Raw genomic sequence first — 18,676 nt, forward strand, 5'->3', positions numbered from 1 at the left:
TAAGGATTTTGAAAAAGTATTTAAGTGCTTGGAGATATAAGAATTTGCAGATTTAGAAATTTGAAGAATTTGTTAATTTAAGAACGCAGAGTTTTAGAAAGTTTACTTATAAATTTAAGGATCTACAATTATTTGTCTAAATGTAACACCAGAAGTGTTCACAATGAATAAAATCTTCTCTTACTTGAACTCAAGCGCCAACCCATGGGTTGACAACCGTGCACCACAACAGAACTTCCTCCTCCAAAAAAAGAAATTGATAAAACGAATGGAACTTTTCAGGCTGCTGAACGCGAACGAGATATCCTGCATACGGACCGATCTGTTTCGAGATCTGACCGGCCTGACTGTGTTGTCGTTGTACGATAACAACATCAGATCCCTGGCCAATGGAACTTTCGCCAATCTACGAAGCATTCAAACGCTGTTTGTATCCCGCCACTGAACCGTTAATTTATACAAATTACCGCGGCTTTAACGCTTCGAGCCCTTTTCGTTCGCAACAGGATCGAATTGCAAACGCGTGTTCGTTCGTTGTTCCGAGCTTCTCTCTGATCCTGAATATTCGAACCACCGTTGTTCGTTCATTTCGCACTCCTTTTTCCTGTCACGATATCGATCCTGTTCGTTACGATACACCAGAAATGCGTCTATTGTTACTTTTATCATTTTTGGTACAGTTACTGCGATATATTAATCACTATCTCTTATCTTCTTGTCAATTTTACTTCACTTATTTTATTATTTTTAGTTTCAGCAGTGTTTTATTGCTTTTGATGATTCTTTTTGGTAAAAGAGTTTGCAATTTTTATGTAAAATTAAATTTTGAGCGACTGTTTAGGACCTTAACCTGTTAATTTGTGTCAATGTAATGATGGAAAATTCTGCCACTTAATTTTTTAGTACAAGTCAACTAATGTCAAGTGTATCTGAGGATGTGATTTTAATACATATTGGTGTTACAAGGAATGTAAGTACAATGGTGGTTAGCTGACGTGATTCTGAACTAGATTTCCCTTTGCAGAAATGAGATATGAAGCTCCGTTTTTGAGTTATTAAGGAAAAAGCGCGGATCAATCAGACTGCGCATGCGCAGAGGCGCGAGGACTGCGCATGCGCGGACGCGAGAGCGACACGAATATAACGGCTGCGCGAGGATTACGCACGCGCAGTCGCGAGAGCGACAGCGTCGAGCCTAGTGGCTGCGCGCGCAACTCTCGCCCACCGTTTGTTTCTCATTTTTTCTTAATAATTCAAAAACGAAGCTTCAAACCACAATTTGACAAAGGAAAATCTTATTCAGAATCACGTCAGCTATCTCCTATTGAACCTACACTAATTATGAGACACCCTGTATATCCAAAAATGCGACCCCAACAATTATATCTAAAAATCTGACCTTAACAATTATATCTATAAATGTAATCTCACAAATTGAACTCAGAACACAATTATTGCTACCCCTAATAATTTTTGAAATATTTTCTAAAAATATTTTCGAGAAGACAGCTGAATTGGCAGGTTAAGCAGAGTGAAGTAACCTGATCAAAAATGATCGAACGAAATTTTTCAATTTGTCGCAGACATTTGGCGGAGAATCCGTTCATCTGCGATTGCAATCTAAGATGGCTGAACATTTACCTTCACGCTCACCCAATCGAGACAACGACGGCTAAATGCGAGTTGCCGGAAAGATTGCAAAGGCGGAAGATCGATTCGATAAGGGACTCCAAGTTCAAATGTAAGGGTAAGCATGATTCGATTTCTATGATATTTTTCTTCTAAACGATATCAGCTGGGACGTGGATGCAAGGTAATGCACGAGGTTATTACGAAAAGAAATCAGATGAATCAGTGGTTAAAAATTTTATTAGTGAACTTTTTCACTAATGAAAATAAAATGACACTATAAATTATGAAATGAATTAAATGAACAACTAAATGACTTAATTTCATTAAATAAAATTATAATGGCACTATCTTAAATACATTGAAATAAAAAATTATCTTGTTTCTAAGATACAGTCTCATATTTAACCAATGTTGCAATTCAAGAACAAAATGAAAAAAACAAATGCAAACTTTTTAGTCGACTGAAAATTTCCCTCATCAAATTACTTTTTAAAGTTCGCGACCCCGCCCTTATAAAATCTTCAAAATCTCGAAGTCAGAGGTCCCCGAACGAGAGAGGTTTCACCTAAATTTCGTTGGGAAATACTTGGCGGCGAGTATCGCGTAAATTTTTTTCTCCTAGAAGACGTTCGAAGAAGCTGGAAGTTAGGAAAAGTTCTCCGGGCAAGTTTTACTTCCGGCCAGTAGGAGTAAGTTCTCGTTTGCGGAAATGCGGCGTAACGGTAATGTGCGGCTACAGGGGTCGCAGCAGTGCCAGCGAAGTGTTTATTTTCCGCTGTCATTTAGCTTTTGCTGAAGCTGCTGCTCGCATGGAAGCTGAATGCGATTATATCCAGCGCGGCTAAGTGCAATTAGCTGAAATATACAACCGGGAAAAGGAAGAAAGCACCGGGTTGCGATTGTTATTCCTGAACGGACATTGCGAGAATTAACTTTCGTTTTTGTAATTTTCTTTCCAAGATGTGCGCCTGACACTTTTGTTGCGGCTCGCTCGTTTCGTTTCATTGGACGGAACAAATGCTGATTCTTTCTTATGTGGACGGTTAGGTTAGGTTAGGACGAGGTTTAAACGTGGGGAATTTTTCAATTTATACATTTGGAGGTTTTTAAATCTCGTATTTCTAGATCATTTTAAATGTCCAACTATCTATCGAATATCTATAATTATATGTAGATAACTAATTATCTGTAGATGATTCTGTATGCTTGTCCACCTATGTGTGGATGATTGTACATAATAATATAACGACATAAGAATAACGATCCTACGAATGATTATGCATAAATGAACTTCCTACAGATTACGTATAGATGACCATCTACAAATAATTTTATCTACAACAATTTTACAGATAATCTATTCTAAGCTATTCCATAACGAAGCTATTCGAACACGTTTAAAACCCCGAGTAGAGAAAGTGTATCCACAAGACAAAAGCACGTGGAGAAAGTAGCCAATCGACGCAGCGTGTGGGCCTCTGTTAATAAACGGAGAACGCAAATTACTGATATAATTACGTACGTGTATAGTGGCGAACAATTTGTAACGCGGCGTATAATGCGATGATAAATCACCCGCGCGAGCGCGTACTCATACATAAACATATTCAACACGAAGCACATGACATTCAACACTCAATTAACGCGGCGGAGAGAGAAGGACGGAGAAAATGCACCGATGCTCAATTTAATGATATCGCCGCTGTTGTTCATTATCAAAATTTATCGCCGCGACTTTAACATGGTAACCCAGCAACGAGGGATCGTTGCCTCTTCGACTTCGATTTATCGACGTTCTGCATTTTTGTTGGGGGTGAAACTAAACGTGGTCGGTCGCAATTTTTTTCATTTTTTTTTTTTAGGTTGTTATGAAGGAATATGTTAGTAAATTTTTAGATGGATGCAAGAATTCTTAGTTGGAATTTTGGGATTAGGGAATTTTGGGGGTTGGAAATTTTGGTATTAGGGAATAGGGATTTGGAAGTTTAGGGCTAGGGAATTTTGATATTAAGAAATTTTGGATCTGAGGAATTTGGGGATTTGAAAATTTTGGGACTAGGGAATTGGGGGATTTGGAAATTTAGAAATTTGAGAATTTGGGATCTAGGGAATTTTGGACCTTGGAAATTTTGGTAATAGAGAATTGGGGCATTTGGAAATTTAGAGCTAGGGAATTTTGACATTGAGAAACTTGGGATCTAGGGAATTTGGGGATTTGGAAATTTAGAAATTTGAGAATTCTTGGCTTTGGGAATTTGGGATCTAGGGAATTTGGGGATTTGGAAATTGAGAAATTTGAAAATTTTGGATCTAGGGAATTTTGGACCTTGGAAATTTTGATATTAGAGAATTGGGACATTTGGAAATTTAGAGCTAGGGAATTTTGACATTGAGAAAGTTGGGATCTAGGGAATTTGGGGATTTGAAAATTTAGAAATTTGAGAATTCTTGGCTTTGGGAATTTGGGATCTAGGGAATTTGGGGATTTAGAAATTGAGAAATTTGAGAATTTGGGATCTAGAGAATTTTGGACCTTGGAAATTTTGGTAATAGAGAATTGGGACATTTGGAAATTTAGAGCTAGGGAATTTTGACATTGAGAAAGTTGGGATTTAGGAAATTTGGGAATTTGGAAATTTAGAAATTTGAGAATTCTTGGTTTTGGGAATTCGGAATCTAGGGAATTTGGGGATTTAGAAATTGAGAAATTTGAGAATTTGGGATCTAGGGAATTTCGGACTTTGGAAATTTTGATATTAGAGAATTGGGACATTTGGAAATTTAGAGCTAGGGAATTTTGACATTGAGAAAGTTGGGATCTAGGGAATTTTGTAGTTTAGAAATTTTGGTACTAGGGAATTAAGGGATTTATAAATTTAGAGCTAGGGAATTTTAACATTAAAAAACTTGAGATCTAGGGAATTTGGAAATTTAGAAATTTGCATATAGATAATTAAAATAACTCCCTTCCTCCAAACTTGTGTACAGAAAAAAATGACTGAAAAATAATTTGAAAAAAAAAATTATGTTTAATTTAATAAAAATTATGTTCAGTGTGTCATGCTTCATATACGCGTAAGAAATGAATGAATGTATTAGAGGAAGTTAATCACTGATTCATCTGAAATGCACGTTTCGTCGGTTGCAAGGAGCAAGGCAGATCAGACAGAGTTGTTTGAAGTAGATTGTATCCGGTTGTTTGTATGTAGGCGACGAAGAGCTCTTGACGAAGAGGGCGGGCGAGTGTATCCTGCCCGGAGAGTGTCCAGCTCCGTGCGTTTGCGACGGTGCAACCGTCGATTGCTCTAACAAGAAGCTAACATCGATACCAAAGGAACTGCCAATCTACACGTCAACTTTGTGAGTACTTTACCAACTACGAGCAAATTCTACTGTGTAATTAATCTTTCACCTCTCTGGTTTTGCACCCTGTGCACCCTTTGGTCTTCAAATAGCCAACTGTTTTCATGGATGCATCTAAAAATTTTATACTTTATTTCAACTTTGAAATGTCAGCATTTTTGTACTTTTATCTTTGTTGTAACATTTGAAATATTTGTTGGAGTACTGCTTGAGATTTTCATGTCTCAAAGGGGGTTGAAAATATTCATATCTTACACCGTCTAAAATTTTCAAATATTTAATTCTTTGTTTATGATGTTATTTGACATATCATAATTGTAATAAATTATTTAAAATGTCTTACATAATTTTTGTTTATTGTACTACTAGAAATCTTCATGTCTGAAAAAAGAAAAATTGTAATATTCATACCTGACGCTATTTATTATTTTCAAAAATAATTTCATTTAAAGTACAACATAAAATGTCTTGCATTATACCTTGCACTACTTATACCATTCAAAGTATATTCACATCTCGAAAATGAATAATTAAATCATAACCCAAAATCTCCAGACCTCCCAAAAATCTCAGACCTCCATTGACCGATTACTCCACACATCGTACAAGAGATTCAATTTGCAGTATCCGTATAATAAATCGGAACACCGGCTGAGAAGTAAAAAAGATCGATACGATCGATCAATCGAGAACGGTATTCGACCCCCTCCGTTCTCCTACGCGCGAGAAAATTAATTCAAACGACCGACAAGATAATTATCTGATTAAAAGCTGACCGGGACAGGGGAACGAGAAAAAGGGACAATGAACGTCGAGCTATTATTCGAAATAAATTATTCCAACTCGTTTAATGGATCGACGCCCCGTAGCGCGATTAATTGCTCGCCGTATCAGACGCTAACGATAGACTCTAACTTTCTCGTCGTCTCATGGCTTTCTTTGTCCTTGCATATAGACTGTTGTCCAACAATGAGCTGGATAAGATCAAAGCTGACGGGCTGTTTGAGAAGTTGCCGGAGTTACAGCATTTGGATCTGAGGAGGAACAAAATCACTCGTATTGAGGCGTCAGCTTTTCAGGGGGCACATAAACTTACCAATCTGTAAGTTTTCTTTGGAGAAATACCTTTATTTTTATTTGTAGTTGGTTTTTATTAGAAAAGCGCTGTAATTTCGATGCGTTGACATTGATGCGCTGTTATGGGGTGAGGGGATTTTTTTGCGCTGTGATTTTCACGAGTTGTGAGGTCAGCGCTGTGGTTTAGATGCGTTAGGATATCAGCGCGCTGTGATTTAGATGCGTTGAGATATCAGGGCGTTGCGATTTCAACGCGTTGTGATATCAGCACGCTGAGGATTCGATGCGTTGTGATTTCGACGCGTTGAGATATCAGCGCACTGTGATTTCAACGCACTGTGGTATCAGTGCGCGGTGGATTCGATGCGTTGTGGTCTCAACGCGTTGAGATATCAGGGCGCTGTAATTTCAACGCGTTGTGATATCAGCGCGCTGAGAATTCCATGCGTTGTGATTTCTACGCGTTGAGATATCAGCGCACTGTGATATCAAGGCACTGTGGTATTAGCACGCGGTGAATTCGACGCGTTGTGGTCTCAACGCGTTGAGATATCAGGGCGCTGTAATTTCAACGCGTTGTGATATCAGCGCGCTGAGGATTCCATGCGTTGTGATTTCTACGCGTTGAGATATCAGCACACTGTGATATCAACGCACTGTGGTATCAGCGCGCGGTGGATTCGATGCGTTGTGGTCTCAACGCGTTGAGATTTCAGCGCGCTGTGGATTCCATGCGTTGTGATTTTGACGCGTTGAGATATCAGCGCACTGTGATTTCAACGCACTGTGGTATCAGCGCGTGGCGAATTCGATGCGTTGTGATTTCAACGTGTTGAGATATTCGGGCGCTGTGATTTCTACGCGTTGTAATATCAGCGCGCTGTGTATTCGATGCGTTGTGGTCTCAACGCGTTGAGATATCAAGGCGCTGTAATTTCAATGCGTTGTGATATCGGTGCGTTATGGATTCCATGCGTTGTAGTCTCAATGCGTTGAAATATCAGCGCATTGTGATTTTGATGCGTTGTGATATAAGCGTGTGGAGATCTCAGCGCGCTGTGATTTCGACGCATTGTGATATCAGTTCGTTGAGATATCAGTGCGTTGTAATTTCGATGCGTTGTGATATCAACGCGTTGCGATTTCAACGCGTTGAGATATGAATGCGTTGTGATGTCAACGCGCAGTAATTTCGATACGCTGTAATTTCTTTGCATTGTGATATTGATGCCTCGTGATATTAACGCATCGCGATATTGATGCGCTGTGATGTTAACGCGTTGTAATTTCAACGCATTGTAATATTGTCGCGTTGTGATTTCAACGCAATGTGATATTGCTGCGTTGTGATATTAAAGCGTTGTGACATTGACGTGTTATAACATGAATTTACTGTAATATCGTCTCAAATATCGTCTCACCCACTGCAAGATTGCAGTACTCGATATATTGCCGCACCCAATATTACAACACAATTATAGCACTTCTGTATTAATAATTAAATTATCCCACCTTAATGCAACTATTAAATGAATTACCTCCTTTATTTCACATCAACAATATTCAATTAATATTAATTCTACTATACAAAGATTTTAACAAAATGTATAATATTGATCGCAAATATTGAAACAATTTTTTTTTTTTAAATAAAATTAAAAGTTTGGACGTTCTGTGTATGCGTACAGAATGGTGCTGTTTGTCGAGAAATTGTTTGTTTTTTCTCCTCCCGAAACGCGGGGGAAGTTTCGAATAACAGGGCTGCATTCAGAGCGTCGAGATTACTTGCGTTATTTGTGCCTAACTCGATCGGGACTTTGAAACGAGCTTTAACGAAGCAGAATAGGATTTAATTTTCAAAGGCAATTAACGGGACAATGGGTCGATTAATTAGATAGCCCGAGGGGCGGCGGTGGTACGTCGCGTGTATTTTCGTTCAGACGACTGCAAAACGCGTATTGCTAAAGAAAACATGAATTGAATAATGGAACTACTTATTTATTTAGTGCGCACGAACAACAATTTCCATAATCATATGATGGCTAATGAATAGTCTATTATGAGCAGTGATATTTGGGTCTTTCAGTTTGGGATTTTGTGGCTAAAACGCGAAGTTTGTATTTGTGATTTGAATTTGGCGCCAAAGTTTGATATGAAGTTAGGTTATGTTACAAGGTTGGGTTATGTTGCATCTTTAAGGTAGATATATGCAATTTATATTAGATTTTTGATATGGAAATGATATATTAATGTGAAAATGTGGACCCTAGTGGTCGCTGCCTCATTTGGCGCCAAATTTGAAATTCAAAATCGGTCAAATTGAAAAATGCGTTGTTATTCCTTGCTTAAATAGTATATTAATATTTTTCAAGGAACATATTGGGTTATTAAACTTGATAAATATAAAAAAATGAACTCTAGCGTTTACTTCCTCATTTGGCGCCAAATTTGAAATTCAAAATCAGTCAAATCGAAAGTTACGTCGTAACTCCTTGTTTTTCATATAATATTTTTTTCTTACGATATATTAATATAATTTTTATCAGTTCTCCACTGATTATGCTTATGATAAAATTTATTTAAAGTCAGTAATATAATAAATTGCCATCGAAATGGTACAAGGTTGCCTTAAAAAAAAATAAACGATATTAAAAAAAATGGAGAAAGTTTTATTTGCAAGATTTCATGCTTGATCTAATACTTCCTTCAATATGCGAAAACTTTACGCAGCGTTCTTGTCCCGTGAAATAACGAGTTCTCGTTTCACAGACTCTTGTCGGAGAACAGGCTGAGGGAAGTTCACAACAAGATGTTCACCGGCTTGACGAATCTTAAGACTCTGTGAGTAGAAACTTTTATACGCGGTCGTAAACCCGTATCACGGGAAACTGTATCCCCTTCTAACATCATTTTCACAGAAACCTTCATGGAAACGCCATAACCTGCATCATGCAGGGCGCCTTCGACGGATTGAGTCACCTACGCATCATGTAAGTTATATTCATTCTTTTGGTGACAATATAAATCACGTACTCGATGTTCACTTCTATAAAAAATTAATAACATTAAAAATATTATTTATCAATTTTATGTGTCAGTAAAAAATTTTAAAATATTTACTCAGCTGACAATGTGTCAATAAAAAATTAAAAAATATTTATTCAGCTGACAATGTGTCAATAAAAAATTAAAAAATATTTATTCAGCTGACAATGTGTCAATAAAAAATTAAAAAATATTTATTCAGCTGACAATGTGTCAATAAAAAATTAAAAAATATTTATTCAGCTGACAATGTGTCAATAAAAAATTTACAAATATTTACTCAGCTGACGATGTGTCAGTAAAAAATTTACAAACATATATCAGGTAGATAGAATGTCAATAAAAAATTTACAAACATATATCAGGTAGATAGAATGTCAATAGAAAAAAATTGTTAATAATCGATACAATTAATAATAACATTATTTGTGAAGTTTTGATTTTGCTGACACGTCAAAAACTTCCCAAATAATTTAATAAAGTGACATTTGAATGAATACAGAATTAATATCGAACTATTAATATCAGTATAAACCACAGAAAATAAAAGCAACGAGTTATCAAAGCCGATGTGCATTTAGCCGCTCGAATGTTATAACGCAAAGAGGAATGCGATAATTAATAGAGAATCCGTTTGAGAGGATAGATTCACGTCACAGTACAAATATTGAATTATAATAGTATTACAGAATAATCGTATGAATTACGGTTGATCGATACCGGGATATGAATTCATTAATTATTATTGCATGTCTAAACGCGTCACGGGCGATTTGATTTCTCCGGCTAATTCTTTCCGTTCGGAATATTTTATGGCCCGAGCGATTAACGACAACCGAATAAATTGCCTGGCGTTTTCAGCAACATGCAAGGCAATCCTTTGTCGTGTAATTGTCATCTCGCGTGGTTCGCCGGATGGCTGAGGAAACGCGACATGTCTGAGGTCGTAGGACACTGTCATGACCCGCCAAGATTGAAGGATGCGACCATCAAGGATATTCCTCATCACGAATTCAAATGCAACAGTATGATCATTTATTTCATATTTCGAAATGTCATACAATATTTCACAGTCTTAAGTTACAGAAATTCTATTAGAAATTGTATTATAGTCCTTCAGAATTAACTCTTTAGCTTACAATTTTGTAGACAGATGATTTGCACAAATACTTATAATGCGAGGAATAAAAGAAGTTAAAAATGTTAGGGATGTATTCAATGATTCTTCAAAATTATTAGAAGAGAACACAAAGTTTAATTTCGATGAAAATGTCTGGGTTATCAAGTACGTAGTTGGTGTGTCACGAGTGCGTCACGATATTGTAGGACAAAGGGTTAAAATTTGATAATAATAGGGTATAATGCAGTTTGCAACATGTGCTAAAATACCTTGTATCTGAAACTTAAGATTTGAGTACATACATATGGGAGTATTTGAGTACTGAAGTACCTAAATACCTGAGTATCTGAGTATCTGAGTACCTTGGTGCACGAGTAATCATAAGTATCAAATTACCTAAGCATCAAATTACCTAAGTATTCCATTACCTAAGTATCCAATCACTTAAGCATCAAATTACCTAAGTATCCAATTACCTAAGTATCCCATTATCTAAGTATCAAATTACCTAAGTACCCAATTGCCTAAGTATCAAATTACCTAAGTATCCCATTACCTGAGTATCAAATTACCTAAGTATCAAATTACCTAAGTATCCAATCACCCAAGCATCAAATTACCTAAGCATCAAATTACCTAAGCATCAAATTACGTAAGTATCCAATTACCTAAGTATCCCATTACCTAAGTATCAAATTACCTAAGTATCCAATCACCTAAGCATCAAATTACCTAAGTATCCAATTACCTAAGTATCCAATCACCTAAGCATCAAATTACCTAAGTATCCCATTACCTAAGTATCCAATCACCTAAGCATCAAATTACCTAAGTATCCAATTACCTAAGCATCAAATTACCTAAGTATCCAATTACCTAAGTATCAAATTACCTAAGTATCCCATTACCTAAGTATCAAATTACCTAAGTATCCAATCACCTAAGCATCAAATTACCTAAGTATCCAATTACCTAAGTATCAAATCACCTAAGCATCAAATTACCTAAGTATCAAACTACCTAAGTACCTAAATACCTAAATATCCTCTCACCCAAATACCAAATGATCCTTTCACCCAAATATTTCCACACCTCGATAAACAAATACCTGAAATAAAAATTCAAGTACTCAAATATCTAACAATAAGTACCTCACCTTGATATCTAGTACCTAATGTTATATTAACGTTGTAGTAATATTTTTACACGTTTATCTGACGAATCCATAGACGACAGCGTGGGCTGCTTGGGAGACGATTACTGTCCACCCCAATGTAATTGCGCCGGATCAGTGGTGAGGTGTTCGAGGTCTCAGCTTACGGAGATTCCACGTGGGATACCACCGGAAACCACCGAGTTGTATTTGGACGTGAACAACATCAAGACGATCCAGCCAGAGAGACTGAACCACCTGAGGATTCTCACTAAACTGTAAATAAAATATACGAGCAAAACTTTTCGTTCCTCTACTTCCGTCCGACAGAAATTGAAAATAACGATAACCAACTTGCGTTTTCTTTGTTCTCAGGGACCTCAGCAACAATCAGATAGGAATGTTATCGAATGACACCTTTAGGAACCTCACCAAATTGTCTCACCTGTAAGTTAACCTTTTTGTGACGAAAATTTTCTGAATCTCTCAGTTGATGTTCATAAAAATATTGTTGAATATCATCATCTTTATGATCAGTATAGTTGCTGTTGATTTTGTTATTTTTTTATGAAGTATATTGTTCAGACTCATATTCATGTACCTACATAGTCAAGTCACTAATACTTTGAAGAACATAGTACCTAATGACAAAGTACCTGAATACCCACAATACTAAATATCCTAGGGGCTGAATACCCTTATTAAGTGTCTGTGTGTTAAATTCATAAATACTCCAATACCTAACTCCCTAAATTAGATGTTGAAATATATAAATATCTAAGTAGCTAAATATCTACATAATTAAGTAGGCAAGTACCTAAATACTAAAATACCTAAGTATCTAAGTACCTAAGCACCCAGGCACCTAAGTGTTCAATTGACTAAATACTGAAGTACCTAAGCACCCAGGTACCTAAGTGTTCAAATGACTAAATACTGAAGTACCTAAGTGTCCAAGTACCTAAATGCCTAAATTCCTCATCACCGAAGTACCTAAGTACCCAAATACCTAAGTATCTAGGTACCAATGTGTCCAAATACTTAAATACTGAAATACCTAAGTATCTAAGTACCTATGTGTCCAAATACCTAAATACTGAAATACCTAAGTGTCTAAGTACCTAATTTAGTACCTAAACGCCTAAATTCCTCAACACCCAAGTACCTAAGTGCTTAAATACCTATGTACCTAAGTAACTACGTATCCAAATAGCTAAGTACTGAAATACCTAAATGTCTAAGTATCTAAATATCCAAATACCTCAGCACCCAAGTATCTAAATACCCAAATACCTCAGCACTCAAGTACCTAAATACCCAAATACCTGAGCACCCAAGTACATAAGTACCTAAATACCCAAATACCTGAGCACCCAAGTACATAAGTACCTAAATACCCAAATACCTAAGTACCCGAATACTCAAATTACTAAATACCACATTTCCATTTACCTAAATACCTCGACACTCAAGTACCTAAATACCTAATACTCAACCCCAATACTTATTCCCACAGTTTCACCCCTTATAAAATAACATATTACAATAAACCACGTACTTCACATTAAGCCACTTTAACAGAGTGCATGCACAACGTAAATTCCAGCAATCGTACCACAATATAACGTGTTATCTTTAACTCTATATTACAAAATATTCCTCGTATCATACAGTATCATGAAAATTTAATCCACCATTTTTCCATCGACAGAATTATCAGCTACAATAAGTTGCAGTGCGTCCAACGGAACGCCCTGGCCGGCTTGAAATCACTGAGAATAATGTGAGTTTCAAATTGCATTATTTCTGTCCGCGAACAATGCGTAGATTTACATCTTTGTTTCGCTGATTCGATAATCCCGAATGTCCACGATAAATTACTGGCAAAGAATTGCCGGGTAGAACCGCGGTAAAAGAGGGCGGCATCGCGTTCGCCACGCGAACAAACGGGCTCATTTTTCTTCCGAAAATACAATTTCTGAATGAAACGAGCCCGGCTTCCGGACACGCTTTTTCGCTATCCACAGGCGAAATCCTCTGCAAAACACCGAACGAAGAGGCGGAACAATCGATAACGGAACGCGCGTTAATATTCGATAATGGAACAAATGAAACCAATGATGCAATCTGTGTTAAATTAACGGGGGGCCGAGATTTCACGTTCGTTCGTACCGTTTGTGATTTATCGGGCAACGTTTATTTTCGCTGATTGCGTTATTAATTTCTTCGCGGCAACCATTTTGAGGAACGACAGTCCTTTCTGAACGTGATTATTTATAATTCGTTCCGTGAATTAACTGCCGCCGCGAGAAATTACCGGGATAAATAATTTGGCGGACGGCATTGTGAATTTATTCGACATTAACAGTACTACGAAGAAAATTTATCGTTTTACAATAGCGAATGATTATCTGATCAAGTGAAAGCGGTACAATAATGTCAATACGAATTCATTAATCGTATTAGTGATGCTGGAATGGTAGTAATACCCAATAATATCGTATTAATAATGTGAACAGTGTAATGATACTCTGTTAATAACGTGCATCAATTTTACATTAAGGTTCAATTGAATCGTTTAAATTATTTCCAAATTGCCGAATATTCCGCGGATTTAATTGGCAGTCCTGTACTTTTGATCTCATTATCTTCTCGTATTATTAACGTGTATACATCCAGAAAGTCGGCGACGCATGCCTCTTTAAGTACTCATTATAAAACTTACCACTTTTAATCAATTTACCACTAAATTTTGTCAACTCTGCAATTAATAACTTGTTTCCAATAAACAGACAATAAACGTCATTCACTAATAAAGATTTCATAATTCAGTTTCAATCCAAAATTAAAATTTGTAATTCAGTGACAATCGAGATCCGTAAGAGACCTTTCAGCGGCCATATATCGAGAAGCATTTAAAATTCTGATTTTACATGCAGGTCTCTGCACGGCAACGACATATCGGTGATCCCCGAGGGCGCGTTCGAGGATCTTAAATCTATGACTCACCTGTGAGTATAGCCCTCGCGTTACTGAACACACTGCTTTCACGGTGTCGATAATTTACCGACTGGGCTTGTGTTTATAGCGCTCTTGGGTCCAACCCGCTCTACTGTGACTGTAGCATGCGATGGTTGGCCGAATGGGTGAAAAAGGACTTCCTGGAAGCCGGTATAGCCAGATGTATGGAACCTCCGGCGATGAGGGACAAGCTGCTCTTGACGACACCTGCCGTTGCGTTCCAATGCAAAAGTATGTACTTCCTCGACAAATATCGGAGATCGTGGCAAAAGTCCCCAGTTGTTATCTTCTTTCAATCAATCGTGCAATCAAATTATCTGCTTGTTCAATTATTAGAAGTATTATCTTTGAATATCTCTTGTAAGATTCACAGATGACTTCATCTACTTGTCATACTTAATGTTTTACTTGACTCAATTTACTGGCAAAAATATATTTTAAAGCTTGTGACATGTAGAAGTAGTGTACAGATATTAGGACACATGAGGGGCATATGTAATCAGACAATACACGTGACAGTAGAAGCAGACACATGTGGTCAGACATAATGTCCCACAGGAGAATAGTACATGCATAGATCGACTGTGTCACAGTAGAATTGGACATGTGGGGTCAGACAGTATGTCACAGTAGAAGTGGGCATATGTGGTCAGACATGTGCCACAGGGGAATTGGACATGCGTGAACAGACATCATACGTCACAGTAGAATTGGACGTATGTGGTCAGACAATGTGTCACAGTGGACTTGGACATATGTGATCAGACAGTATATGTCACAGTAGATTTGGACATGTGTGATCAGACGTTATGTGTCACAGGAGAATTGAATGTGTGTAATCAGACATGTGTAATAGCAAAAGTTAAATGTATGTTGGCAGACATATATGCACACATGTGCACTTCTACTGTGACGTATAATAGTCTGTCTACAAATGTTTTATACTCTTGTGACATGTAATGTTTGACTACACATGTCCAATCTTATTGTAACATATGTATATGTGGCTTTGTATGTCCAATTTTAATGTGACATGTGATATCTGACATACATGTCTAACTAGATATGTCTGACTACATACACTACTTGACATATGTCTGACTACATACACTACTTGACATATGTCGGACTACATACACTACTTGACATATGTCTGACTACATGCACTACTTCACATATGTCTGACTACATACACTACTTGACATATGTCTGACTACATACACTACTTCACATATGTCGGACTACATACACTACTTGACATATGTCTGACTACATGCACTACTTCACATATGTCTGACTACATACACTACTTGACATATGTCTGACTACATACACTACTTCACATATGTCTGACTACATACACTACTTGACATATGTCTGACAACATACACTACTTGACATATGTCGGACTACATGCACTACTTCACATATGTCTGACTACATACACTACTTGACATATGCCTGACCACATATGTTTGACTAGATATACTACTTAACATATGTCTGACTGTATATGTTTGATACTACTGTGCTATGTGTCTTACTACATAAATCTGAATCTACTCTGTCACATGTCTGACTACATATGTCTGAATCTACTGTGCCACATATCTGACTACATATGTCAGTCTACCAATCAGACCAATTTCTCACAACTATCACAAAGCTTCATATAACATAAAAAGAATAACATCAGTCCAAATAAAAATTTACTTGATAAAATTTATGATGCGTGATCAAACAACTGGAGACTGTTGCATCGCGATCGAAAGAGTGCCCCGTGCACGTGCAAAATGTTTTTGATTTCTCACTGGCCCATGACGCAGTCTGGTTTAGTTGATGGTTTTTTGGCCCGTCTTCACAATGGGGTACTAAAATTGCTCATTAATCGTAGACCTTTCTTCCGCGCAGCCAACCAACAGCCAGCCGAAGTCTTGGCCAAGTGCGACCTGTGCTACACCTCGCCGTGCCAAAACGGAGGATTTTGCGAGACGCTCCCGGACCGGCAGTTCCGTTGCAAGTGCGCGCCAGGATATCATGGGGACCGGTGTGAACATAAAATTGACGCGTGCTTTGGAAATCCTTGCCGGAACTCCGGAACATGCAAAGTACTGGAGGAAGGAAGATTCAGGTATCGAACGTCCCAGACAGGCACACGGTAGATACCTTTGGCCAGCTCGTTCGGGTCTGAGTTTTTGTGTGCTCGTTCAGTGGTGCCCGTTAGAAATTATCTTCCCAACGAATTCTGATCGAAATACTTTGTTACGTTTAAGCACTTTATTAATTGTTACCGAATTCCATATAAATTCAGTCTTGTTTAATTTGACTAAAAATTCTACTCGACTGAACTTGTCTCAATTTTCTTAAAAATCAGGATTCTGTTGTGAACTCACAGTCACGAGTTTGAACCTGTACATTCACTGTAGATAGAACAATTACATTTTTAAACTTGCTCAAACGGATACAATAGTAAGTAGTATTGAGCAAAATTGAGTAGACATGCACGTACCTACCACATTGAACAAAAGTAGTTTCGCGTACCTCTGCTAGTACATTGCATTATTTCTTGCAAACAAAATATGTACATAATACCAAACAATATCGTACGCAGTAGTACGACTCAATCCTTAGAGATTAAATACGGTACTCAGTAGTACAAGTCAATCATTACAGAATACATCAGAATAAGTTCCCAAAGGAAATGCAAAGAAAACTTCAAAAATTCCTCGGCAATTCATGTCTCATGAAAAACAAGACGTATATTTGCATTGTAATGGAACTATTTAACATATTGATACGTAGTATAGAGAGCGTAGTTTCTGTAGCAGTAAATTGCACGTGCAAAAAGCGTGCACTGTTGTATGAATAAATAAAACGGGACCTCTGCACGTGAGCCCCGAAGAGTAGCAGCCACACGTAACAATTTATCGACGAAACGATTACAATTCACCGGTTGTTTCCAGTTGGAACAATTAATGCGACCCGAAAAATTTATTTACTCAACAAACTCTGCTTTTACACGTCGATTTTAAATTACGAACTGTGATAAACGTCGATTTACGGTGCATATGGTGCATGGTTTATCGTTTCTAATTTGGGCGGGTATTATTGAGTGGCGATATAACGCGAGGTTATTCGATTTGTGGCAACTCGATGCGTAGGGATTTGAGGGTGGTAATTCGACGTGTTGTATTTTGGCACGTGGTGATTCGTCACGTGGTAATTTGGGGTCGTGGTGATTTGGGGTGTGATAATTCGACGCGTGGTAGTTCGGTGCGCTGGTAATTCGATGCGTGGTAATTCGACGCGTTGGTAATTCGATACGTGGTAATTCGACGCGTGGTAGTTCGGTGCGCTGGTAATTCGGCGCGCTGGTAATTCGACGCGTGGTAATTCGACGCGTGGTAGTTCGGTGCGCTGGTAATTCGACGCGTGGTAATTCTACGCGTGGTAATTCGACGCGTGGTAATTCGGTGCGCTGGTAATTCGGCGCGCTGGTAATTCGACGCTTGGTAATTCGACGCGCTGGTAATTCGACGCGCTGGTAATTCGATACGTGGTAATTCGACGCGTGGTAATTCGACGCGTGGTAATTCGACGCGTGGTAATTCGACGCGTGGTAGTTCGGTGCGCTGGTAATTCGACGCGTAGTAATTCTACGCGTGGTAATTCGACGCGTGGTAGTTCGGTGCGCTGGTAATTCGGCGCGCTGGTAATTCGACGCGTGGTAATTCTACGCGTGGTAGTTCGGTGCGCTGGTAATTCGGCGCGCTGGTAATTCGACGCGTGGTAATTCTACGCGTGGTAATTCGACGCGTGGTAGTTCGGTATGCTGATAATTCTACGCGTGGTAATTCGACGCGTTGGTAATTTGATACGTGGTAATTCGACGCGTGGTAGTTCGGTGCGCTAGTAATTCGACGCGCTGGTAATTCGACGCGTGGTAATTCTACGTGTGGTAATTCGACGCGTGGTAGTTCGGTGCGCTGATAATTCGACGCGCTGGTAATTCGATACGTCGTAATTCGACGCGTGGTAATTCGATACGTGGTAATTCGACGCGTGATAGTTCGACGCTCTGGTAATTCGGCGCGTGGTAATTTGATACGCGATTCGACTCACAATCACTCACCGCATATTTCCCAATATAATACCTGGTGATTCGATGCAAATTGATAATATAACATATTGATACTTGCTCACGTGGTAATTCACTGCATGATGTTTCAATGCATGCTCCCATAACAAGCAACAGTATAACGTAT

General features: G+C 38.1%; 1 protein-coding gene across 5 annotated transcripts in view; it reads left to right on the top strand.

The window, feature by feature from the left end:
- sli (slit guidance ligand) overlaps positions 1–18,676 on the top strand; it is a 604,758-nt gene that overhangs the window by 571,727 nt on the left and 14,355 nt on the right. For 3 of the 5 annotated variants that reach the window (XM_012282307.2, XM_076539933.1, XM_076539936.1), the window contains 13 exons: positions 283–426; positions 1,584–1,747; positions 4,842–4,992; positions 5,951–6,097; positions 8,842–8,913; positions 8,991–9,062; positions 9,979–10,142; positions 11,467–11,668; positions 11,766–11,837; positions 13,102–13,173; positions 14,330–14,401; positions 14,479–14,642; positions 16,323–16,542. In XM_012282307.2, the coding sequence (XP_012137697.1) occupies positions 283–426; positions 1,584–1,747; positions 4,842–4,992; positions 5,951–6,097; positions 8,842–8,913; positions 8,991–9,062; positions 9,979–10,142; positions 11,467–11,668; positions 11,766–11,837; positions 13,102–13,173; positions 14,330–14,401; positions 14,479–14,642; positions 16,323–16,542 (1,716 nt within the window). Of the gene's footprint in view, positions 1–282; positions 427–1,583; positions 1,748–4,841; positions 4,993–5,950; positions 6,098–8,841; positions 8,914–8,990; positions 9,063–9,978; positions 10,143–11,466; positions 11,669–11,765; positions 11,838–13,101; positions 13,174–14,329; positions 14,402–14,478; positions 14,643–16,305; positions 16,543–18,676 lie in introns of all 5 variants that reach the window. The other 2 variants (XM_076539932.1, XM_076539935.1) reach the window with 2 other exon arrangements.

Source organism: Megachile rotundata, chromosome 15, assembly GCF_050947335.1.
Source record: "Megachile rotundata isolate GNS110a chromosome 15, iyMegRotu1, whole genome shotgun sequence".
In the NCBI taxonomy this organism is placed as follows: Eukaryota; Metazoa; Arthropoda; class Insecta; order Hymenoptera; family Megachilidae; genus Megachile; species Megachile rotundata.